Source organism: Acanthopagrus latus, chromosome 1 (genome assembly GCF_904848185.1).
Source record: "Acanthopagrus latus isolate v.2019 chromosome 1, fAcaLat1.1, whole genome shotgun sequence".
NCBI lineage: Eukaryota > Metazoa > Chordata > Actinopteri > Spariformes > Sparidae > Acanthopagrus > Acanthopagrus latus.
The window spans coordinates 4,168,792-4,196,029 of NC_051039.1; the positions used below are offsets into that span (position 1 = coordinate 4,168,792).

The window sequence follows — 27,238 nt, forward strand, 5'->3', positions numbered from 1 at the left end:
AAAACCTTGCTAGTAAAACACTCCGACCATGAAAAGTAAGGTCGGGGTTCGGAGAGTACCTGGATACGGCCGCATCTGTGAGAGATCGCAGGGGTCGGTTCCTCAGCGTGCGACCGTGATCTAACCTGACAGGCAGTTTTGTGATGGTGAAGCAGAGAGCAGAGTAAAAAAACATCGTCCACGCTCACAAAAAGATGAAGAAAAACAACATTGCGACTGGGAGCTTGAGTCGGAACAAAGCAAACTAAAACCCTGATATAAAATTAAGAGTAAACGATGTTCTAAAAAAATAAAACAATGTCCAAACATAAAGCTAAACCATCATGTGATTTTTGATTTGAGGATGATTAGTTGTGTTTTGGTTGTTTAAAAAGCATATTGTTCCAGGGTGACGGCACACTGCTAGGAGTACAGAAATGTGTGTGTGTGTGTGTGTGTGTGTGTGTGTGTGTGTGTGTGTGTGTGTGTGTGTGTGTGTGTGTGTGTGTGTGTGTGTGTGCAGAGGGAACAATTTGTGCTCATCGTTTGGCGACCCAGTGGAGCTGCAACAATCACAAGTAAATTAACTGCTAAACTTAAAACAAAAAAAAAGACAAATTGTTTCAGTCTTTTCTTCAAGCAGAAGCGTCAAACATTTGTGGTTCCAGCTTATAAATGTGTTATTTACTGTATGATCGTAAATGAAGAGTGCTTGGTTCTGCTGGTTTGACAAAAGAACCAATTAGAAGACATCACTTTGGGCTTTCACGAGAATTCAACATGTTGTACACCAACTCATCTAAGATAATTAGCGGATTAATCAGTGATGAAAACAACCATTAGTTGCAGCCGCGGTGCACGGAGGGAAAGGACGAAGTGAAAGTGACTGAGAGGAAGTGTGATTGTACTGCACGGCCTCCATAGCTGCTATTTCAATCACTGTGCTGCAGTGCATTGATAGGACAGGTGTTTGTGTGTTTGTGCATGTGTGTATGCTGTGTGTGTGTGTGTGTGTGTGTTGACTGTGGTGGCAACGTAATGGGGATTCGTCATTTTGAGCAATTTTCGGCAGCAATTTCAGATAAGACAGCTCATTTTGGCCCCGCAAACACGCAGGGTTACACAAACGCAACACGCACACACAGCTACGCACACAACGATACACATATACAGACACACAGATGCAAAGAAACTAGTCTAGTCTATTACAGTCTATTACACACAGGGACAATAACACACACACACACACACACACACACACACACAAAGCATTACCCCAATACACCCCAGTTTTTCACACAATGAGCTGATGTACAGACAGATAAGTTCAATATCACACACAAATAGAGTTGTGCGCATACACACACACACACAGTAGGGAAAGTGCTGGGGGCAGACTCCAGGCTCCCACAGAGCTGTGTCAAAGCACAAGACAGAGGTCACACACTTGTATAAAGTACACACACTCACACACACACACACACACACACAAACTGTCTTTCTCACAGTAATACACACTCACACCTCAACTCACAAACACACGCACTCCTGAAGAGTGTAGTTATGTAAGCCGTGAACCCACACATACTCTTACAGTACAGGTTGTCACTGTCAGACACACACACACACACACACACACACACACACGCTACAGACACACACTCTACAGACACCTCTTGCCAAACAAGTAAAACTAAATTCAGAGTGTGTCTGGGTTTGAGTTAGGATGTCTCTCCAGCCAAACAGCCTCATGAATATTTGAATGGAGGAACTAGATTACTTTTGTTCCTCAGCGGCGTTGGAGAGGGGGATGAGACTTTCTAACTGGTTCTTAAACATCCTCCTTTTTTTTTTTTTTTCCTCCCCTCTGGTGTGTCTTTCTCTTCTGGGAGCTCGCTCTGTCTCTGCCGTTTACTTTACCCCCAAACAACGCTGTCACAAGCTGGAAGTTATGAAATCTCCTCTCGGGGAGCCGTCACAGAGGAACAGTGGGAGAGTTTTTTTTTCCTCCAGGGCTGCCCGGCTGGTCGAGGGGAAAGCTCTGACTGTTAGACATAATCAACAATTTGAAACACTCCGCGGTACCACTCCCTGAATACATCTGTGCTGTGTGAAAACTTCCATATCACAAGTAGATTCTTTAAATTTAATTTAAGGGTAATTAACTCTTTCTTTTCTTCTGAAGGACAAGATTGTTTGGATGGCAAATGCAGAAAGTGCAGCACACACTTATTTTCAAATCGCCGTCCAAAGGCTAATTACCAGAATCAATATTTGATGAGCTTGCTGATGACAAAACGTCAACAGGTGAGATTACCGCCTTTCAAATTCACCTTTCAGAAGATGATTAACCTGATGATGGCACCAGGTGAAGTCGGGTGATGACCATCATGACAAGACTGTCTGCACTGAAGTTAATGGCAGTCAGTCCCATAGATCATTTATGAGCAATACTGAGATATTTTTTGTGGGAGCAAATGTGGTGGACTGACTGAGCAAAGGCATAAAGCTTACTGTGGCTAAATGAGTTAAAGTGAAACTCTTGCCAAAATGCAACCTAGGCTAGCATAATTACAACATAAGAGGCATATTTTTGACCATATTTTCATATACTTCTATTTGCTCGACACAACGTGAAACTTTGCTTGTAATATCACATGAACACCAGCGTTGAGAACACTGTTTGTGTGCACAGACTTTACTAAAAATAAAGTTTTTGAACAGCTCACGTTAGCAGTAGCTTGTTCCTCTAGCCGCCGTCATGGAAATACGGACAATCTTAAAAGTGCCTCTTTGTCGTGATCATGCTTTTACACTTAGGTTTAACTCATATATTCACAAAAAAGCCTAGGTTGCATTTTGGCAAGAGTCTCACTTTTAAGTTTTAAATTGCGCCTCTTCTCAGATTTTTCAGACTTAAAAAATTATCTACAAATAGGACCTTTAAGCTATCAAGAGAAGGAGGCTAACCTCAAATTAAGTCGTCTTTAGGGAACAGTAGCTAATGATGGTAAATCGTCAATAGTCTCTCAATTTTACAAGTCAAATTAATTAATAAAAAGCTTCTGGAGCAGAGTTGTATATCTGAACCGGTGGCTGACACATGCAGACTATTACAGCTCGTCCACACTCACACATTAATGTTCCCAGGCACATTAGGTGCAACACACATGTGCAAAGAGCTCTGTAATTGGCGATCCAGGTCATAGATGACCCTGGAAAGCAAAAAATAATGCAGCTAAGTAGATATTAGACATTTAGGCTGCTCTGCTGGCTGTGCGCTGGTCTACCAGGCGAGAATAAACTAATATGGCAATTACCAGAGAGCACTAAATGTCTCATTTTATGCCAACAGTCCGGGCTGAGCTCCCCCTCTGGAGGAGACGGCATCAATTATTAAAATTAGATTAATGGATGCAGTAGATCTTCTGTCCCAGAAGAGGTTTGCAAGTCACAGAAGATAGAGAGCCACACGCATGCACACAGAGAAGTTAGCACACAAGACACTCTGAAACCCTCGTCGATACCTCTTCACTGCTCCCCCGTCTTCTTTGTTCCTTTCCACCGACTCTCCCCCCTCACTAACTCTCTCTTAAATATCCTCCTTTATTGCCTAAATTGTCTCTCCACGTTTTCCTTTATTCATCCTCACTTCCTTTATTTCCTCTGTTTCTGTGTTGTGTTGTGATGTGTTGTCCTCTGTGTGTGTGTGTGTGTGTGTGTGTGTGTGTGTGTGTGTGTGTGTGTGTGCATTCTCTCTCTGTGTGGATTGTTTTCCATTCTCACATTCCTGCAGTGTGTTGCCTGGTGTCAGAGCTCTAATGAGCTACTGTTACACCTCCAGCTGGGTACAGATGCTCATACACATGTCCCTATGTGTGTGTGTGTGTGTGTGTGTGTTGTGCGCGGACATGTGAATATCTTGTCAAAGATGAAGCCAGCTGTCTTGCTGAAGCCGGCGTGGTCACGTTACCCATCTCTCGGCCCACATGTCCACCACCCATCTCTTCCTGTCACACACTATACGTCATATTTAAGCATCTGAATCTGTAACACGCTAGTATGAAATAAAACACTCTGTGGGAGAGTAAACGACTGGTCGGACTCTTCGCCATTAAAGTGGACGAAGAAACGTTCATCAAACATGGCTGAACCGATACTTCAGGTACTTGTGTGCTTTCTTGTGGGAACCAGATGAAGCAATTAACATAACTTTCATCTCTGTTGATTCAGAACAGCAGGGATGTGTTTCGCCTGCTCAGCACAAACAACAGCACCAAGGGAAAATGGCTAACCAGGCTCTACTAAAGGTGCCCAGCGCTGCAAACTATAGTCAATCCTCTACTCCACTCGACAGACACAGTCCAGAAATCTGAAGCCACGGCGAGGAAGGACGAGTGCACATTCGGTCACTCGCTGAAATGTATCCGTAAGGAAGAGCCGCTAATGTTTTCCTAAAATAATTTGACATATTTGTCGCTCTGACCTTTAAAAAAAAATAACAAGTAGAAGTGTTAAAAGCCACTAAATCTAGTGAGAGAGTGCATCACTGACGGTGCCTTCTGCTGTAACAATCCAAAATACATGGCTTGCACTGAACAAGTATAGAAATTGTGAGCACCAGCAACACATTTTCAAAATTAAAACAATAGAATAGTTTTCTGACAGTAACTCCCACAACAACATGTATATGTTTACAACTGAGTTACCACCAGTTACTACGGTTTAGTGTTTTGAAAGGCTTGAGGTTTGGTTAGGAAATGATCATGGTTTTGTTTACAATGGGGTGTTTTTTTGGTATGTAACACATCTTTGGTATGTGATATAACTTAAGTGAGTCAGCTTAAGTTAAAATAAGTCAGTGCTAACTTTTGGTTTCGCACAAGACTACAACAACTTTGTCGCTCCTCATACTAGGTCACCTGACTTCCTCCTTTGCTCCTCTTATTATCTCTTTGGCTTCTAGAGGTCTGGACCTTAAAATAAATGACAGCATGGGTTGTAATAATCTGCTTACAGTGACAACCTATACAGTCAGTTTTTTGTTTTTTTTTCCAGCCCGAAGTGGAAAGTTGAAATCAATCAAGCTACCAGACATTTCCCCTCTGCTTCCCCTGTGTGTGAGAAGCTAGGCTAGGCTAAACCCAATCATGTAATGAAACGGAGAGAGATTGAAATGATCAGTCTTTACGTCTAACTTTCACCGTCTTAGGAGAAGGAGGTCATGTTTCCCCAAAACTGCTGAACATTTGTTCAACAAGTTAGCCACAAAAAGAATAACAACATAGACAAAATGTCATTGACATTTCTGTTTCAGTAGGCCATTTTAATTTAACTTCATTTTGTCCAGGATTTTATGGGTATATAAATGTTAAATGTGGGTGGTCTGAAGTCTTAACTGAGACTTTAACCCTGTCTGTATGCTCCGCTATTCTACTCAAAGTGCCTCCATCATCAAAGTGCATGTATGACACCCGCGGGGCATTTAAACAGATGTAAGAGAAATATTCAGCACCAGGGGGACAGCCTGGAAGAAGTACTCCACATCACTTACATCAAAATACATTTTACTACGCTCTCCTGATAATTTTTATATCAACGGGAGCCTCTGTTTTTTTATTTATTTATTTATTTATTTTTTTTGTACAACCCCATACCAGGTTTGTTTTTACTGGTTTAAGTATGTAGATGACATGTGAAAGCTTCTTTCACTATGGCCGAAAAAAACAATCCATCACCTACAGATATAGGCCTGAACTTCTCAGAACAGATAGGATAGATAAGAAATGATCAATATGGATTCTATTGTATATTAAGTGTCATTACAACGTTGTCAGAAAACAATCAGCCTTAAATGCAAACACATCTGTTCCGACAGTCGGTGCTATATGATACCAGACTGATCCCCAGGCTTCATTTACTGCGTACGATTAGTGTCAAATCTATTCCGGATCATTAACTCTGTAACCTCATACCTCATCCTGCAATTAAAGTAATTACAACATGTGCGAAACACACACGCACACACACACACACACACACACATGCATAAGACAAAGCTTCAGTCAATTGAACATTTCAAATATTGTATGTCTGTCATCCATTACATTAACCATGTGGTGTAAATTAGTGTTTGCATTACGACGTATGGATGCAGCATAAAAACACACATGCACACATCCACCACTCACGTATTATATTGGTGGTACAGTAATTAGCAAGTGAACAATTTTGCCATTATTGTATTGAACGTGAGGAACACATAAGAAATTCTAAAAGCAGCCCGGCATCATCGATGCAGTTGATGACGACACACCCACAAGCACAAACCACACTGTTGTATTTCATGTGACACCATATGATGTTAATCCAAGGACCTAATGAACCAGCTTAAGTTATCTGCATTATCCAAACTGCTCACTCATACTTCTCTTGGCCAGCACGCAATAAAACAAGGGGATCAGGGACGTGACGAGACATCGACCAGATACTCAAAAACTACTTTGTTGAGCATTAAACGATTGCACGAAAGGATTAATTTGCTGGCGTTCACCTTTTAGATTTTGCTGCAGACTGCTCTGTTTTACTGAGTAATGACTACACGATAGAGTGCCTGATTCAGCACTACAGCAGCACCAGTTCTCTCTGTACAGAGCCGACAGGATGGTAGACTCACTAAAAACAATGAGGTTGCAGCAAGCGCTACGTGAATCAAAAGTGGAGTACTGACTCAAAGGTTTTGTCACTGTGAAAGTCTAATGGTGCAGTCGGATACAGACGCTTTTATCTACCAAGAGAATTCACCTCTATTACATTAGTCGCCTCCCTGTTGCCATAACTGGAGAACACATTGATTTGGATGATGGGAGATTAAATGAAAAGGGACACCAGCACAGTAAAAGCAGCAAGTGAAGGTCAACACGAGGGAAAACAAACACTTGAACACTGCTAATGCGGACAGCACATTATTATGACTCTCCATTATGATCAGAGAAAGATCACAAGTCTGTCTCTGATCTGAAAGACTACAGTGATACAAAGAAAAAGGTTTGAGAAGTTTCTTCATTGGGAAAACTTTGTTCTATTGATACAGCTTGTGAGAATTCTCTCTGAAATTGAATCTTATGCCAACGCAGTTGTTTCACAATCATCACATTTGCAGACGACACTCCGGTGTCACTCTTGGTGTGATCACGTTATTTTTTAACTTCAAGAACATGCCTGCTTCCAGCTATTGTTTCGAAAACCTATGTGTTTGAGCGCAGACAGCACTTACTGCTGTCAAAGAAGAGGGAGAACATTTAATGTATGTGTAAATATCGTTCCACCGATGCAGATTGCGATCAATTATGGTCCCCCATCTGTTCTCCAAAGTGTGGCAGCTTAGAATATGAGGGGGAGACGGTTGAGATATGACTGAAAGAATGTGTTTGATATACGAAGACCTGCACAATCACAGCATACAAATCTAAGTACATGTACATATTTGTGTAACATGAAAACAATACCGGAACAAAGAGAAACTCATTGCACAGACAAAAAAGGAAAATGAATTGATTACAAACCCACAGTGACACACACACCGACAAACACTATATGTTCAGACACAAGTATGATGTCTCCAACGCGACGTGACTGTCACTTTCCACGCAGACCCATTCGAATCATTAACTCCTTTAAAATTTCATCCTTCCAGTTGTTTGTTTTACTGTGTTTACAAGTCAAATCCACATACCAGATGTATTTATTTATTTTGATAAATGTATGACTTTTTAAAAGCAAGTGAGAGAGATTTCATTATACATGGCGTGCTGCACTTTTGGGGTTTCTGGAAATGGCAACCGAGAGAAGGAGTGAAAAACAAATAAATCCTACAACTAAAACTGACTACAAAGCTCTTCACCTCAGAAGCAACAGCAGTCACAGCGTGTTCTCACTTCATAAGTGTCAGATATGGCAGCCAGGTCAGTGGCCCTACTCTTCTAACTGTGACAGGGATGGTGGTTGCATTGTTGCAGCCAACAGAATGGCAGTCACACCAGTAGCCCTTTTTACACAGCGACGTCGTATTATCTCCGCAGCGGTGGTTCGCCAATTCTCTGCCATTGGTCATTCACACAGGGTGAAGCCTCTCCGCCTTAAAGATGAACTGCTGTGTAATTCACACAGAAAGCGGACGCTGCGGCTCCTAAAGAGGCGTGACGGTACACGTCATGATGATGACGCCGGTGTGTTTCCCCGGTGTCCCCCCGTTAATCTAATCCTGCGGATAGTTTATAATCATATGGATGCTGTTATAATGTATACATCCACCAATGGAAAGTGAAAAAGTTACGTTTTTCACAATAAATCCCATAATTACATAATTGCCATCGGTAAACAGGACGCTGTCTGACTCACACGTGGGGATGGAGGCTGTTTTCTGGGGGAAAGTTCACGGAAGTCTCGGTCAGGAGGGCTGACAGTCGCAGTGATTTATTTTCATCACCAACACTTGGTGAGTTAAAGTTTTTTGCCGGTGACATATGCTGTTTTTCAGATAGAAATGTGACGAAGAGTCAGTAGGACAGTTGGGAGGACAGACAAATTTCACCCCTCACCACATCGGAAACTTTCACACAGAGGAGGCGGTGAAGAATTGGTGCAGGATAACCACATGCAAACGGCAGTGTGAATGGGGATAGTGAGTTTGTTTTAGGCTACAGCATCATCCTGCTGTTTATTTGGTGTCAAGACAGGGTGTTTTTTCAAGAAACCTGGGTACATATTTCAAGCAGTGATTGTGTCACGAAAAGTGTTTTTTATGACCTGCGGACATTTCTGTGTTTTTTCATGCTGATTGATGCGGCTATTTTTCATGGGAAGTTGGACCATCTCCATCCATGATTGTGGATGGTGACTAAAAAGGTATGAACCTGAACCTGGAATAATGACAGCAGAAGGATAGATAGAGCATCATATTTTAAATTATAAGGCTACTGACCAAGCTGCTGTATTGCACGAGTTGGGTTGTGTGTGTCGTTGCCACCAATCTTGACTAAATAAGAATCAGACAAAGGTGCAGTAAATTAATGACAATAATAATAACAATGTTTTTTATATATTCATATTGAGTGAAAAGAAAAATGATATATCCTTTTTTTTTGCCTCAAGGGAGCCGATCTAAACCTTAGCATTAGTCAAATAGTCTGTGCTGTCCAAAGCATAAGAGTATTTGTGTTGTAAGAATAAATACAGTTTAAATTTCACAATTTAAACTCACGTAAAAAGATGTGAGGCGGCTCTAAAGCTGATAAATCCTTCCTGCTTTAAGGACCAAGTCAATTTAAAAAAAATAAAAAAATCTATACGTTCTTCTCCCTTAATGGCACAAAAGTCTTTTCCAGCCCGACAAGAGGAAATGATGTGTGGAAGACGGGATCATTTGCCACCATGGTGACTCTCCCAGGAGCTGAACTTTAGTGCAGCATTGCCCATCAGGAGCCAATCACGCAATCCAGCATCTAAGGCTGCAACAATAGTGGCGCTGCAGCAAGCAATTGGCCCCGTTCAGATTACCCATTGTGCAGCTGCAGTTCTGCTGCGCCGGGTAATGCGCCGAGAAACAGTCGAGTAAGCGAGCAACAGCCTGAGCAGCAGAGGACACAGTCATGGCTGTCGCCTGTACAATGGGTTTGATAAAAATGCATTTAGAGCGCAAATTGTGTAAATTTATGAGGCCTGACATTTTCACCATTAATACGCTTTGATGTCCTTTCTTTCGCTCGTATTTTTCATTCATGCTCTCTCAACACATCCCTTCACCTCCTCCTCCGCTGAGTGTTGGAGACAGATAGAGGGCGTGAAGGGAGAGAGGCGGAGCTGACAGAATGAATGGATCCTGGGAGAGGAGGTGTAAAGCTGGGCCTGCGCTCGCAGATAGCCTCCCCGACACAACCCCAGGTGACACAATATCACAAAAGGGACACACACAGACATTAAAATATACAGTGGGCACAAAAATGCACTCGCACAATCAAAAACACTGAGTCTAGATTAAGTATTTGCTAAATCTGACCTTCAGAAGCATAAACACACATTTTCAGAGATGTACAACTGAGAGAGTCATGCACAATTTGCTTCTTTTTTAAAAATCATTGGTTGTTGATGAGCAATTTTTTTATTTTCAGTAATTTAATTCCGTGCATGTTTTGGTGAAAATCTGTTCATTTGTTGATTGCCAGATGACTCTGAAAACTGGTTCTTGCACTGTTCACCCACAATCTGAGCCAATTTTTTTGTTTTGCTTCCAGTCCAAAGTGTCTCTACAACTAAACCTCCAAGCTCCTCCAGCAGGCAAGGGAACAGTCTTAATGCTGAGCAATGGAAGGTGCCAACAGTAAAGGCAGAAAAAAAAAACAAAAACAAAAAACAAGCCAGTCCTTCTCATTCCTTCGCTTGCTTCGCTGTCATTTCCTTCTTTCTGTTCCTTCCTGTCCACTCTGCTGCAGGCGAACAAGCCGCAGCGCTTCAACAATTTGGATCAGCGTCAGTCATTAGAACTAATGTTATTACTGCGACAGAGAGCAGCTGTATATATAATCAACAGGCAGAGGATCAGAACACAGGGAGACAGATGTCCGACTCCGGACCTGCCATCATTGACTCAGCACCTACGTACACTGGCCTCCCTGGTTTCACCAGGCCAAGCACTGTGTGTGAGTAAAAGTCTAGAGATGTAAATGTAGTGGAAAAAAATGGAAAGTTGTTTTAAAAATCGCAGTACATACAGTGCAAGCAGTTTCCATTTCAAATCTCTAAACAATCAAGCATAATGACAGGTATTAGTCAACATGGAAACTGTCTAACAAACTAAAAAACATTTAAACCAGTGAAAAACAAATGTTCATCTAAGTCATAATGCTCAGGACGAAAATCTGTGAGGTTTTAACTCAGAGTTTTGTTTGTCTAAATTAAAAAAAAAAAAAAAAAAAAAAAAGCCAAACAAACAGACTCTCAGTGGAGAGTTGGGCCTGTGGGAGAAGCCGCTGAAAAGGCAAGCTTGGTTTAATTCTGGACACCTGCCTTCTCCACACAGAAACATCGCGCTCACACACTGCTCGGCACAATCTGTGTGCAGAGGTCTGGTTCAGCTCAACAGGCGAGCTAAGCGGAGCCTGGTGTGGAACTCATGCTGCTCATAATCCCTTTCCTGCAGCTTGCCTACTGTTTGTGTTTGCAGCACACTAGTTCCCAGGGGTGCAGCGTTTTATCCCGCCCCCATCCTTGCAGCTACATGCGCCGCATGTGGTGGATGTAAGACTGGGGAATAATTGGTGGTGGTGGTGGAGGTGGTGGTGGTATCCCTCTGAGGGGGGGGTGGCGCACAGAAATGAGGCGACAGAGCTCCGTGGCTGCTGTTTATAGGTTGGCAACTGAAGCAAAGACGAGGAGAAGAAGGGCGAGGGAAGACGTACGAGCTGAAAGTGTGAGATCAGAGTCGAGGAAACAGACCAGAGGAAACGCTTTGAGAGAGCAAGATGGTGGCGGCAGTTGCTTCTCTGGCCTGAGGGCTGGAAGAATGTGCTGGTGACTGTTGAGATTTTATGGAAAATATAGAAAAAGCAGGACAGTAAAAGTGAATGAAAAATGTTCACCTTCCCCCCTGAGGTAAAAAAAAAAAAGGACGAGGAAAATGGAAACAGAAAGGCGAAGAATGGGGAAACTGTGTAAGATAGAAAAATGCAAGTTCAGTTAAAAAGCTGCAGGGGCCAAAAGAAAGGAGAAAGTTAATAATTCATCAAAGGACGGTGTAACAGAAATATAGAAATCTTAAGTACAAACATTTTCTCACAATGCGTTACTTAAAACAATTATTTGAATATTGATTAAAAGTGAACGTAGTGCTTTCAGGATCTCATCTGAACTTCCTGGGTTGTTGCAGAGGGCATCGTGGGGAGGAGAGAAAGGGGTGGAGGGTTTTTCCAGGCAGATCTGTTTTGACAACCATCTTGGTGTACGGAAGTTAAAGGAATTTTGCATGTGTTACTTGGCTGTTATTTCTTAAATTTTCAGTATGCACCTGACAAATCTACACGCTAATGTTTAACTTGCTTAGGCAAATGTGTTCGCCCCTCCAGTCGACCCGGTTTGCTTCAGGCAAAGGACAACCAACCACAAGCTTAACTTATACTAGGAGGTTCTGATGCATTGAGTTGAAAGAGGGTTCTGTGGATGATGGGGTTTGAGCAGGTTCTGTTGGATTGGCATATTTAAAAGGTTTTTTTTTCCAACTTTTGTAAGGAAAGGACACTACCGCACTGCTTGTGGTTTCAGTGTAATGAGTGGCCGTGTTAACTGGTGACTCACTCCTCTGTACCATCTGGACTGAAGCTAGCTCGCTCATAATTGCAGTCGAAAACGTTATAATATTGCCAACACAAGCAAAGCAGCAGCCCGTGATTCACGCTGTATGTTGTATCCTTGTTGGTAGTAGAGAATGATTCAGTGGGAGCTAACAAGCTTTCATTTCATCTGGTGTATATAGGTTGTGCAAACTCTGCTGTCACCTAGCTCAGCGCTACATCTCATGTTTTGTTGCCCCGATATTCCAATTTCCATTAGAGAATTGGTCTGCATCTGTTGGCCTGAGAGGCTTCACACATTTGAGTTAACATGCTCTCCAGCATTGTGTTGGCATGAGTGTTGGTAGTGGCAGCACATGTGCAAACATAAAGTCATAGTCATGGGTGTACTTACATTTGTTCTTTGGAATTTTGACATTACAGTCTGGTATTCAAAGAAGCCCCGAGACATCGATCGAAACCAAAGAGGCCACACATTACACACCAATTAAATCCTTAGCTGAAATATCGTGCGGTTGCCTTATTACAAACTCCACTGATTTTACACATTAAAAAAAAACAAAAAACATTCGAGTAGTCATGGGGAGTTCCACTCAGCCTGTGAAACCAGCTGTTTAATGTCTTCCTGTGGCTCTGGAGGAGCTGTCACATCAGACAATCACCAAATAACTCATTAGACCTCTTACTGTTTGGGCAAAGAGGGTGCACATCAGGACAAGCATGCCCCTCAGTTGAAATGACCAGAATCAACGACTCAAGACCGCAAGTCAACAGATTACTGCAACTACCAGTAGCATGGTAAACTATACAGACTGATAACCACACACAGTTCTTCACATGTTTTCCATTGTTTCCTTAAGATGAAATGAAATGAAATTTAAATTAAAGTTAACCACAGCACCTCCGCAACTGGTCAGTTTACCAGTTGATAATCAGGAGTATCAGGAGTTCAGTTTATAAGATCTTGACATTTGTCAGGCAAGGACAAAATATGCTATTCATTTATTTTACAGGGATTATAGGATCCAGTACTCTTAAAGCTTGAACCATGCGAGGTACTAAAAAAATACGATATCTCAGCCCCTGCTGAAGCATTCTGGTATATGTTTCAAATTGGGCTCATTTGATAAGATTTGAATAATGACTTGGATAATCCTTTGAAACATTACAGAGATACTGCTGTTTTTGACCGTAACCAATTGTTCCTTTCAGAGTCATTCAGTCAGTCTTTCAGATTATGATGTTTGCAAAATCCCTACATGATGGAGAGAATGTCTCTTTAAAAAGAGCCTCAGACAACATTTAAAACAGATCTGACAGACATTTACGCAGCATCCTGCGACAACCCGGTGGTTTCATCTCCCGTAATAAGGAATCGTTTACTGATCGGTTGGGGGTTCTACTCTGCTTTCTAATTATCTCTTGAAAAATACTAGAGGACATAACAATGATACGATACAGCTTGATTGTTTTGAATTGTCAAATCATGTTAATTACTTTAATTATCATGTGCCAAGGGATACCGTGGTCGCCCAGCTTTGGAAATGTCTGCTTCTTGCCAAAGAGGTTTTTTTTTTCTTTATTCTGTCACCAACTCCATTATTTTATCCAGTGAAATTGCTGGTTAAACTAAAAGCTAATAAGACGGAGGTGAGAGTGCAGAGCTCTTGAGTTTATTTCTGGATTACACAGGATTTTGTGGTGGTAGATTAGTGATTTTTAGCATAAATACGAAAGCTAAACTACAGTTAGATCCACCTGTTGAATGTCCATTGCCAAGAAAGCAATTGTCTAAGTGATCTGCATGTTCAAGATCTTTTGGTACACCTCAGTGCAAGAAATGTGTGTGATCTTGTGTCCTACCTAGACTGGTGCAGTGATCCACCAGCATCTATTCAATGCGAGACACCTCTTTATCATCTTGTTCCGTCCGGTTTCACCTGTTACATCATTATCTCGTATCACATCAGGTCCAGTTGTAGTCTAGTCTTTGTGACACCAGAGGCGGTAAACAAACACACGAGGTGCGATCAAGTGCTGCACGGCCTGCTGTCACTTCACCAGAAATTGATTTCCCTCCGTAGGTCCACATGGCGGCGATGATACAGGGTGGCAGCCGTCAAAACTGTCCAGTGAGCAAGTTACTTCTCAATCAATGTGACTTCTTAATCACACATCTCGGGCAGCTTGTAATCAGTCGGTGTAATCACAGAACTAACCAAACATAAAAAAAGGGGACAGTGTTTGTTTTCTGGACAAATTGAACTGAAAAATTATTTATAAAAGGCTCAACTTCTCCCGCTGGCAGAGCATCAGTCAAAAAAGTGAAAGAAGACATTGAAAAGCCAAAATCAGAGAGAAATCAATGCTCTGCAGCTGAAAACACACTGCTACAGGTGGCCGCTACAATGTGTGAAAGCAGAAATCACATAGGTCAGGGTCACACGTATTGGTTTCATATTTATTAGCCTATCAATAATTTTACACACATGGCATGCATATTATCAGGCTAGACCCCATTTAAACATTTCTAGCTCAACATTTGTGGTAAAAAAGAGGTTATGATAATGTTTATTGGTCTGTTTCTCTCATAATGAGTCTGTTTAAGTGATTCAATTCACCACCCAAAGGTTTCAGCTCATATTCATGAAGTCAGCAGTAACGGGAGGGCCGTGTGCAAAACCGATGACAGGGTAATTTCAGCTCATTCACTTAATTACATCGCGGTGATTAGCTCAGCTGAATTACATTAACGCTGTCTTATTGTCAGCCGTGTCCCAGGTGAGAGCCGGTGACGATCAACACGTTAATATTTCATGTCATGTTACGAATTCAACTCCGACATGATTGGCCATGCCTGGTGGCACAGTGGATCGAGAACTGTCAGGTACACAAAAAGAAAGCTGAGCCGGATAATGAGATTTGGAGCTTGGCTTTTTAATAGAAACATGACACATCATAATTAAACATTTGAACTTTTTATTTCATTTGAATGTGCTTTAAATGGAGAGCTGTAGGATTTCAGGAAAATGCATAACTGGGAATGAATTCATTTTTGCTCCCATTTAATCCAACACGCAAGTTTTATGAATATGGTGTCTGCCCATTATGATTTACTTTGCTCTGTGAATTGCGTCATTTTGTGCAGTAAATCACGAAGTTTTGCAAGATGTGTGGATCCAGAACCTGTCATTGTGAGTCCCCTGACATAGAGCATGGGGTAAAACAAAAGCAACAGAAAGTTCTCACCCTGCCATGACGATGAAGAAATCCAGTCGGTTCCACGTGTCCCCAAGGTAGCAGCGTCGACCAAAGATCCCCAGGGCGACCATCTTTATAATCATCTCCAGAGCGAAAAAGATGTAGATGAATGCATCAAAGGCCTGTCAGAGAGACAACGTGTCAAAAATGAAAAGGAAGAGGAAGTCGTTTCCTCTAACTGGTGGCTGAGACTTCAAAAACGATAGTGAGTGTCAATGAGGAAAACTTGCTGGCACGATCCTGTGACCTGATGACGCAAGAGGACCTTTTTTTTTTATTACGCAACAAAAGCAAGGTCAAAGCAAGCACAGGCATGAAGTTTAGAAAATCACTGAGATAAAAATGTGTCATTCAGGGCTTTGAATATTATGTAAGGTAGTGGAGGATCCTGTGACAGAAAATGTTGAGCAACTTTAAATAAAAAAAAGAAGACCAAAACACCACCTGGTGCTGGTGTGGTCAGGGTCAAACCTCGAAGCCAATGGGTCGGTCCTGCCTGCTGTCAACAACATAAAAGTGGGAGGGAATGTTTGCTTGACTCACATTTATCACGAGAGAGAGAGAGATATGAGATTTCAGAGAGTCTGGATCGGTAAACAAGCCACAAGCCGCATTTAAATGTGATTCAATCAGATGTCGACAGTCAGTCCAGACTCTCTGGACGCTCAAATTGGAAACAGTAATAATGATCACATCAAACAAGATGTGCATCAGAGTCATTGGGCAGAATCTGACGGTTCTACACGGCAACTTAATATCATGATTGTTAGGAGGGCGAGGTGAAGGAACTCAATTGTCTCATGCATTCACAGTGTGTCTACAAGATCTAGTTTAAGAAACACATCTTTCGATCGGTTGCAGTCTGAACAGAGTCTACATACAATAAGGATTGTTCCAGCAGTATGAATGTGGCTAAATTCAAATGTTGTGTTTCAGATGTGCAAACTAAACAAGTTCACTTGTGTGAAATCTGGAGTGAAAGTACGTAAGGAGTCTCAAGTGCCCCTGCCTGTAGACTTAAGACAAAAATACCACAAAGTCTGTTTCAGGTGCAGATGTCATTTAGATTTGCTTGTGAAATTGTCCATTATGTCACTATTAATAACTCAGGTTATACGGCAAGGCTGTGCTTTATTATGCACACAAATTGGATTTGATTCCTCTCAGAAAAAAAAAAAAAAATTCACTCTAACGTTTTGTCGATTAAATTCCACTGGTATGTTATTCATTTTTATAAAAGGCAATCTGTAGATGTCGGCGAGAGCTCCAGAAAATCTTCCTGCACATAGTTTTCTATTTTCTGACATTTTACAGACCAGACTGTTTCCTGGACATTAATCCAATGGGGATGAGGTGGGTGATACCCTGGACTGTTTCCAGCAAAAATGCAGCCTGAAGATAACTGTGATCCTTACAAATGGACACTTGAAGGATTTCCAAATCAAACAGGTGTCAGAGACCTCCTCTTATCCCTCTCGTTTTTCCTTTTTTTTCTCCCTCGTTTGCTTCTCCCAGTTGTCGTCCCCCATGTTTCCTTCCACATTCCCTTCCAAGCTTTCACTTCTGTCTCTCTGTGTAAAACCACTGGATTTAACTTATTTCTTTTCCTTGCTGAGCCCTCCTTCTCTCTAATAAACCTCTATATTTATATTTATACCCACACCTCCCCCCCTCAGCTGAGCAGTTTGCCCTAAACGTTGGGGTAATGGAAAATAATTTGTTTGAGGAGTAATCAGAGATAAGCCCCACACTGACACCCCCCCACCAACACCACCCTCGCAGCTTTAATCAAGCATCTAATTAAAAGAAGAGAGAAATAGAAAAAAAATCAAAATAAATCAAAGATCGCAGCTTGCTAATGCGTGTTATTGCTGTTGTGAGCAAAAAGCCTAGATTAGCTGGTGTTCTTTTCTGTGTATACAGGGGGATTAGAGATGAAGTGACGCGCTTGGCGTTGCCTGTAATTTGATTTTCAGAGGAGAGTACTGTAGGCAATATGATCGGAAGCTCAACCACTGATGTGAATCTTTGTTTTTTTTTTGTCAGTATCAAGCCCCTGGAGAAGAATCCTCCTACTCAGCAGTCCTGAAGGTGTGAACAGATGCCAGACTGGCCTACTGATGAGAGGGAGCGGCCAACGATTGCAACCTTGACCTTTGTCAAACCAAAAAGATGGACAAGGTGCTGTCTTTGAAAAGTTCATAAAACAGTTCACCTCGGATGTTGTCTTACACCTCTCACTCTATTTAGCTTTTTTTCTCCTTTTTCTTCCATTCTTGTTGCGTGTTGTTTCTCCTTGTATGTCTCTTTGTCTCTAAACGGCTGTCGTTACCCATCTCTATCTTCATTTTTTTCTTGTTCTTCACCTCTGTCTCTATCCATTCTTTGATGTATTTGTACTTTGGCGAGGGATGTCGATCTGCAGGATTGGGATCGGGCTCAATATGGGTATTTTTCCACTGATCAGGGATCAACAATTTTGAACATAGTAACGGGGTAACAAAAGAGCTGCATTTAATAATACATATTTGGTACGATAAAATATTACAGAGGAGGTAATTGAATTATTTGCTCTGGATAACCAGCTCATCTCTGTGGTACAGGATCAGGATTTTCTGCGTCATCTGGTAAAAGAAACCTGATTGGGACATCTCTAACTTTGGTTAGAAGAAAGAAAGAAAAGATCCTGAACCCCAAATTGCTCCTGATGTGCAGCTGGCACCTTTGCATAGCTGGCAAATCTGTGTGTGAATGGTTAAATGTGGGAAGTGTTGTAAAGTGCTTTGAGTTGTCAGGAGACTGGAAAAACACTATAGAAATGCAAGTTCATTCATGTTTTGTGATTTTTTTTTAACGTGACAATGTTTGGACCTGAGGAAAACCATTGAGGTCCAGATTTCGCCCTGTCCATGTAGGACACATGAAGGACCTGGACAAAAAGGACAAAAGACAGAGAGAAGGTGGCTAAAAAAAAAGAACTAGTACTTCATCATGGACTACATTATTCAAACAAGATGTCACTAATCTGTCTCATGGATTAAAAATGAAAAGGTTGCTCGGGAGAAAAAGACACCTATAGGACAGTATAATAGAAACGTGGCCCGTGGGGCTACGAAGCCCATTCAAAATACATAATACCATTTCAGTAATGCTTCTGATGACATTGTGGAGGCTCTTAACATTGCTCGGGAGGAATTTGGAAGAAGAGGAGAAAGGGAGAGCAACAGCATTCAATGTTGTTTTAGCTTTTTTTGCTCTACGTTACTATTCAGTGGTTCCAAATCTATTTACAGAGCTAAACATTGAAACATTAAAAGGCTCCAAAACCTTCATATCTTCAAATGTTTTTTTCAATCCAATTCAGCAAGTTATCAGATCAAGGAATGCTGCTATAATAAAAAACACTTTAGATCACAAGTGTGTGATCTCTGGTCGATTTGTGTACGAGCTCGAGCGCTCATTTGTAGCCTTGACTTGTGACGAAGGATGTTATTTCATGGTGTTTTCATTCTGAAGGCTTATCGTTGATTTGTATTCTGTCAGATAAAAACACTGTTGTGTCTACACAACAGCTTGTGATGTCTATGAAGATTCTCCGCCATCCAGGTCACAGGATAGCTAAAAGGAAGTCAAATGCAAATTAGCTTTCCTGTTTGGTCTGCAAGATGTTTCAACACACATCCAAGCAGTGTTAGAAGTAGATAGATCCTCCAAGTTTTGTTGCAGAACAAACCGGAGATGGAAAACAGACAGAGAATCCCGACATCCAAACCGGATTGTTCCATTCCATCCACACATCCGTCCATCTAAGACGGGATACTAGCTGAGTAAATATCTAGCTAAGCCTCCAGAGGTCTTTAAGTCCACATTTGTTAGCGCTTATAGATCGTGCTGCTGAGGCGCCATTGAAATGGCGGTATTGAACAACGGATTTTCCTGAGAGGAGTGTATCGACTGTGGCGCTGTAGCCCGCTAAATCCATGCTGATATTGAATAGGGTCTGTAGATACTTGGAGGAGAAATTCTATTAGGTCCAACTCGCCAGCCACATCCCCCTGGGAGCCGAATCAATCTACTGTGTGTGTTGGCTGTTTTATGATGAGCGAGCTGCCGTGTGCACGCCTGTGTGTGTTAGTGCGAGCATGTGAAAAAAAAAAAAAAAAAACAGGACGCCGGGGTGGTTCAACAAGCTCTTCACACCGTCCGGACCGAAGACATACGTGCACACGCTCACGCACAGATGTTACACCCACTCAAGTCAACCTTTGATACGAGCGAGGAGGGATTCTGTGTCTTGCCGGATGACGGGGGGGTAGCCGGGGGAAGAAAGCTGCCGAGGTGCCGTACGTGAGAAAGTCATGCTCGCTGTACCATAAAGACCACATGCTAGCAAGTGAGTCACAGCAAGGAGGGAGAGCGAGACGAGGGAGGACTGAGAGGAAGGACTACAGACGGGTGGAGGGAGGGTGTGTGTGCATGTGAATGAGTGTGTTCTTGATGTGTCAACACGAAAATGCAGGGATAAATGGATTATCGTGCACACAAGAATGTGGGAAGATGTGTTTGTACTGTATGGGTTCCTGAGCACGTCGTCACACTCTGTTGTCTTCGTGTGCTTTTGTGCTTTTAGGCCGTCTCCCTTTGTGGGCTTTTATATATTAAATATGTATGGCTGAGTACGAGTGTGCGAGTTCGCAGATTTGTTTACATGTTTAGAAGTGTACAAGTGCTTTTGTACAGCATGAACGTATGTTTGTAGAGCCTCTGATCAAATATACATGATCCTGTGTAAGTAAGTAAACTTAGATACAACAGATACAGAGTCTTCAGTCACGCTAGCGGCTCTGTGAAGCTGTAACGCTTGCTGCAGAATGGCCAAAATTGGAAGATAAATAAAAGTTAAAGTCCAAAGTTTGTTTTGGACCCTGGGCAGCGGTGGTGAATTAAATAAATGATAAGCCAACGGGGGATGACCCAAAAATATCAATACCAACATCAGGTAGAAAAGACTAACAGACAAGTGAGATAAATGTGAAGACAACGAGGCGACAAGCTAACCAACAACACCTCCCTTTAGCTGTAGCTGGCTGCAGTGACACGGTACTTTAAAGTTAGCATGGTGACAATGGCAAATGTTGACATCCCAAAGTTCAGGTACAGAAAAAAGACAAAGGGCTAATAATTTCATTGAGATTCATTCAAAGCCAGCCACTAGCCTTAGTGATATTTCACACATAGACCAACAGTGCCATCTCAATCGAACCTCAACATAAAGTATCACCATCAAGATTATGCATGTCTTATGCAACTTCTTGCAGGAAGGCAGCTTTGAATCTGATCTGTAACAATGGCAACAACATGATCACAACAATATGTCTATGTGTGTGCTCGTGTGTGCGTGCTGGCACCTACCTGTAGTATTTGGCAGCGGTCTGAGGAGCAGTCGATGTTCTCACAGGGCTGGTACATTCCCAGAGTCATGCAGTTCAACAGGATCACCATTATACTCACACGCTCGAACCACGTAGGAGGACGGACTGTTAAGGAGAACAGCTCATAGAGTGACACAGAGAACTGGAAAACATATGAAATGTGTTCAGTTATTCCTAATTTCATAATTATTTATTGTTCAATTATAAGTAATTAATGGCCCAATAACCAATATTTAGAATAGATACATATATTGCTCAAGGCAAATGAGCTGAGAAACTCGAGTGATATTAGAGGTGTGTGAATTGTGACTCAGCTGGATCTTTAACCCGAGTCTTTAAAATAACCCGTGAGATGCAAATCTCTAATATCAAGTATTATTATTATTATCAAATATTAAGTCGAATCACTCATCATCATAGCTCACGAGCCGCCATGCCGGAGACGCCCGTAGCTTCCGAGCCTTCCGAGTGAATCCACAGAACTTCCTACTATGTTAGTGGTTAAAAGAAAATGGGCTAGGACTGAGTTTCCATGGTGATTAGGCAATACTGACTCAAGTGACTTGAATCTTTAAAAGGAACCGTATTTACCAGCTCTAAATGATATGTGTATCTGTTGAGGCTGCGTACGGTCTCAGAGTTATCATTACTGCAAAACTGCAGTGACTGTAACAAAACTAGAGTGGCGAAAAAAGGTGAACCCTGCAGGGTCCAATTCAGTCACCAAATGTCATTGTTTCAGAGCACAGCTTTGACTTTTAGGGCCTGCCATAATTCCTCTTGGACCACTTGTGTCTGAATGTTGCTGCTGAAGTGCAGGCCTGAAGAGCAGCTGTAGCAGAGGTCGGATTGTTTGCAATAGCCATGAAAAACATAAAGTGACATTTACGATGTGTACACTATTAAACTAGCAATTTCCCAGGCTGTGTAATTCTCCCGACACTCACGCATACACTCTCAAAGAAATCCTAATTATAAAGCTAAACAAGCTCTAATAGCTACATTTCCCAGAATTTAACTTTACCAGAATCTACTGTCAGCATGTCCTTGAGCAAAGCACTGGATCCCTACTAGTTCAGTGGTTCCTATGAGGAGAATCCCGCTGTACTAGACTGACTGGTGAAATGCTGGAGTACAGATGTCACACAATATCTGTGACGGTGCCAAATGTTTTGAGAGCAACAACAATTGTTTGTGGGAAAGGTTAACGGAGCCAGCAAAACATGCAAAATCGAAGCTGCATGCCAGAGAAAACAACAGGAACAAAGCAGCAGAGTGTGACCGAGTGATTCAATATGCATTTTTCTGTGTGTTGAGGGAGCGAGAGTGCTGCTTGGCTAACAAGCGTGTGAAGGAGGATGTGCTGTAATAGCCCAGGAGGTCCAATCCCTCCCCGAGGCTATGCAGAGCAGGATGCTGAAAAATTCTCCCCCAGCGGCCCGACAGCACAGAATGGAAGCAGCTTCAGTGAGAAATGAGAGACAGAAAACCGAGACTCCTTGTTCTTCTCTGAGCGACCTGCGCTGCAGGTTTGAACAGGCACAATTTCCAGAAGAGATTCAATTCTTAAAACGTGTTTCTCTCAGCCCTGCCTCAACCCCTCCTGGAAAGACATGGGCTACTGTAGATATCACAGCATGGATAAAGATAGGCTATGAGTGGGCAAAACACATGCAAACACATAAACATACAGACAGAGCATCGCGCACAGCCACACAAACACCCACTTGTCGACACACACGCGGGCAGGGAAGCACACGTACGCAGATCTGCACGTGCAAAAACCAACCAACATGTTCAAAAACACAAAACGCTCGCAGACACCCACCCACACATGAGCGCACATTCACACACTTACACACACACACAAAACCCCACTTGTGTATATTAAGTGTCACATTAACCTGAACATTAGATCAATGTGTGTCTGATGGGGATCATTTGAAAAGACATGTTCATCAATGCAGGGAGGCATCATTAATACCGATGTCTCGCAGGCTGGTAACTGTTTACATGATACAAGGTGAAGAGACAAGATTCCTCATTTCATACTTTCCACTTTTGCATTTCATATGTGCAACCTCACAGACTGTGCTGCCAAACCAACGTCACACACACACACACACACACACAGATACATGTCAATATAGCCAACGGGGAACTAACTTTCTCCACTGTCTAAGAGGGGACCTCCGTTTCTGGTAATTTTGAAGAAACAAAATTAGAATGGAAAAGCTCTTTTAAGATCTTTTACTGTAATATTTCTTCAAATGTGCTCTTTAATTATTTATTTTTAAGAAATTAGCAAGAGGGGACTTGCACCCTTCAGTGGTGTCTACCTGTCAAAGAGAGGGCTTCCATATACTGCATTGGAGCTGTCTGTACCCATCTTTTCACCTACTGATACGCTGTTTTCTAAATTGATTGTCTCTGTTTCTCTCTAAAGTTGATAATTAACTTTGATGTACACACACACATTGCTGGCCAGTAGGATCCATTTTTAATGGGTTATACCTTTTAAATAATACAAAAGCTGTTGCTGCCAGGTTTTGGCTAGCAAATATACAATCTGGGAAGCAGGACAAATGCATGCACAAACAAAATGTGCAGAAAACTGTACATACTGTACTGTGCACACAAGTAGAACAACCAGTGGGTAGAAAACAATCAGACTTCAGTAATTTGGTATCATGGAATAATGATGGAGAATTGAATTAAATCTGGTTTTTGTCCTAAACAGCCCAAAATACTGTAATTTTATACTAATTTCATCAGAACGAATGCATCAATATTTTGGTCATGGGTGTCATAAACTCTTAAAACTAACACATCTGCTAATTGGGGATCCTGGGACAAATCAGATGGGGTAGGCGGTAAAATTGTATCATTTAAAGGATCTTTGATGAACTTGCTCCTTCCCAGCAAGATAACAACTTGAACTAAAAGAACTTCCATTTATTTATTGATTTTTTATTTTTAATTTTTTTTTTAACACAATGGTATCGACTAAATACTCACACTCAGGTATCAGATAAGTTCAGGTATCAGAATCAGTATCGGGAAGGGAACAATGGTATTGGTTAAGCTTAGATATATTTACTGTATGTACTATATACATTGATGTCCCAAATAAGACACCAAAATGCAGAGGTTGAGACAAGTTTTAGATTTGTCTGGGATTAGATGAAAATTGTTTGTTTATGCGTTGTTGTGGGCTAATACACATTTAGAAAATCTAAATCGAGCAAATTTAATTCATTTACATGTTATACGATGAATATAAGTGCCAGTTGTAAGTGATACAAATATTCAAATGATTTCTGCATTCCTCAGGCAGGCACATACTGAACACATTTTGCCGGCTCAGCTGTTCTCTGTAGCTAGCCCTTCCTAATGAGGACACAGATATCATCCGCAGGTGTCACGGTGAGACCCTCCAGGCAGCACCAGTGAACACACCACCAAAAAGAAAAACCCCACACTTTAATGTGTGTAGCCCGGCTGGATAAAACTGCGGGTCAGCGCTTTCTTATTTCCCCAGTCACAGTGATGATGACAGCCTTTGGGCTATAATGCTATAAGGATCATCTCGAGGTTATTTCCTCTGCCAAATGCATTCCTTAAAAACAGCGTCTGTGAGTCGCCAAGCTCTTCAGTTTAGCTTCTCATGCACGCTGCCTATACATGATTTGCCTTTAACAATGTGCAAGTGTCTGTCAGTGTCTCTCTGCACTTCTGAAAAATGAGTCAATTAGTGTAGGTGCCTTGGAGGAGGTTCAGTATCTTCTTTTTTTTCTCCCTCACACAAGACACACGCACACACACTGCACATCAACACTGCACCTGTATGGAGAATGAGGTAAGATTCAAAGCACGAAGCTTCCGTTTCAGACAGGGTGTTCGAATAAAACACAGAAATTGTTTTATAGAACCGTTTCACCTCTGGAATTTTTTAACCTTCTTTTATTTTTTTTTACCTGTGACTGCAAAGTGGGTTGCTGTTTTTCTGGCACGCTCTGATTCACGCTCATGCAGCGGCTGTCACTCACTTGCTAGAAGCTGCCAGGACGACCTACAGTATTTCAATATGGGCCACTGAGCAACTCCATTAAAATACGAGTGGGAAGTAGAGTTTGACTGATCGGGCTTTCTGATAGCTTTCTGGTGGACAACTTACATTGTTCTGCCAAAAAGTTTAGTATTCACAGTTCTGCCTGATTAGTACTGGCAAGGTCAAAAGCATCTGAAAGAGCATTTAAGTAACGTTGGGACCCATAAACATTCGATAACGTCTAGATTGATGACAATGTGACAGTGCTAGGGGCAGCGTATGATGTGAATGAACGACCAAAGCAATGCATTTTTTAATACTTTTCTTTTTAAAAGCAGGATACACAAAGGTGAGGTATCAAGATCAATAACTTTGGTATGACGATGGTAAAACAAAGTAAACTAAGAGTAAGTAAGCGCAAGTAAGAGAGACAACAACAAGCACATTGTAACTACTGATGATTTTCTGTATAGATTCATTTATGAATATGTATCTTAAAATCAATGTTGAACAACGGGAAAAAAAATGGCCATGGCAATCTTTGAAAGCCACAGCTGTTGTATTTAAACTGCTAAAATTGTTTGACTAACACTCAAACATATCACATTTACAGTGATATGTGGAAAAATAAAGAAATGTTTAAGAAATTGCTTAAACGTTGTTGAATCTGACAAACTGACTTTGAAAATCTGTTGATTTCAGTCCTAATACATTTTGCTGTGATTTTTTTTCAAGCAACCTGATGTCCACGGTAGTCTGTCCCCAAACCCCCCTGGGCAGACTCAGTTACATCACACAGCTGGCAGGAAACACATCCAAGATTTCTAAAAAGGCCAGATAGAAATTCTGTGGCACTGGAGACCATTACCCAAAAGATCTGAATGTGCCGAAAGCATCGGCGTGACAGAGCCGGAGAAGAGCTGGGAAGCTGAAAGTGTGAGGCAGCGGGGGCTAAATGAATTCTTAATACCTCACTGCGTGGCGTCACTCTTTCTAACCCTTTCTCCATGTCTCTCTGCCTTTTTTCTCTCTCTCGCCTTCCCTCTCTTGTTTTTATTGTATCCAAAGAGACGCGCAGGAGGCAAACGACCTCCGGTATCCATGGCAACCGATCGACTATCAAATGAAATAAATAGGCACAAAGAGAGGGCAGAGGGATAGAGAGCAAGAGATGGAAAGAGAGAGGGGGGAGTTATTTTGGTTTGGGGCTTTTAGTTTTACTTGAGTGAGACCCCATCCTGTCGTGAGGCAACACTGACTGATCAAGTGTTTATACCAGGAGCTCTTTGTAATTTTAGACATGCATATTGCATTGTGGAAATATTGTCATCAATGGAAGATGGAACAGAAACCTCAGTGCCTCAGATTCTGGTGTGGAGTTTCAAATGGCAGACTCAAAACACCTTGGAGAGCGATATGAGGAAATGCTCTCCTACGTTCCTTTTAACAACTGTTAAGTGAGTTGCTTGACACACGACTGATTGTATCTGTCCCAGGTGTGGATGCGTAAGATTGTATGAAAGGCGGAGAAGGACAATGTACCGGGTCAACTTTCACTTGTTAAATCAAAATTAAACAAACTCTGATGTCTATGGGCACTGCTTGCCGAGCACCCACGTGTGCCAGCCTACACTCGTCAATGATTTGATAATGACCACTCCCTCGCTACCTATAACTGCGTTGTATTGTGATGTCAGATAAACCGCCAAAAAGGCTGGATGGCAACTTGCTGATAAAACATGGTGGTTGATTTAGCCAACAAAAATATCCACCAACCCGACACTGTCCTCCAGTGAGGACTCTACTGTGTCAACGGCTGAGGACAGTAGCAGTACAGAAGGCTGGACTTTTCAAGCTAGCTGGAAAGGCAAATACACATGGATAGTCTATGATGCTGTAAAACACAAGGTATTTTGTGAGGTTTGCACTGCAGCCAAAAACACGGGTGCCCCTCGTCCATCCACAACACGACCAAGTGTCTTTTAGAGCTTTCGTACGGGATGGTTTCTCCGATGTCCGATGTCGACGTGTTGGACTTTTAGATTGGCACACAGACTGTTAGTACGAGGGGTAGCAAGCCTGGCTTTGTCCGTAGTTCAACAGGGTGTTTAACCCACACAGAAATTTCAGGGAGTGGAAAAACTGTCCACACACTTTATTTTATTTGCATT

General features: G+C 41.9%; 1 protein-coding gene across 3 annotated transcripts in view; it reads right to left on the reverse strand.

Annotated features, from left to right (window-relative positions):
- Window positions 1–27,238, reverse strand: part of LOC119024399 (voltage-dependent T-type calcium channel subunit alpha-1I-like) — a 224,257-nt gene that overhangs the window by 106,731 nt on the left and 90,288 nt on the right. For 2 of the 3 annotated variants that reach the window (XM_037107182.1, XM_037107191.1), the window contains 2 exons: window positions 20,997–21,108; window positions 15,573–15,706 (listed from right to left, as the gene is read on the reverse strand). The exons of the other annotated variant lie outside the window; for it this stretch is intronic. In XM_037107182.1, the coding sequence (XP_036963077.1) occupies window positions 15,573–15,706; window positions 20,997–21,108 (246 nt within the window). The remainder of the gene's footprint in view (window positions 1–15,572; window positions 15,707–20,996; window positions 21,109–27,238) is intronic. 3 annotated transcript variants of the gene reach the window in all.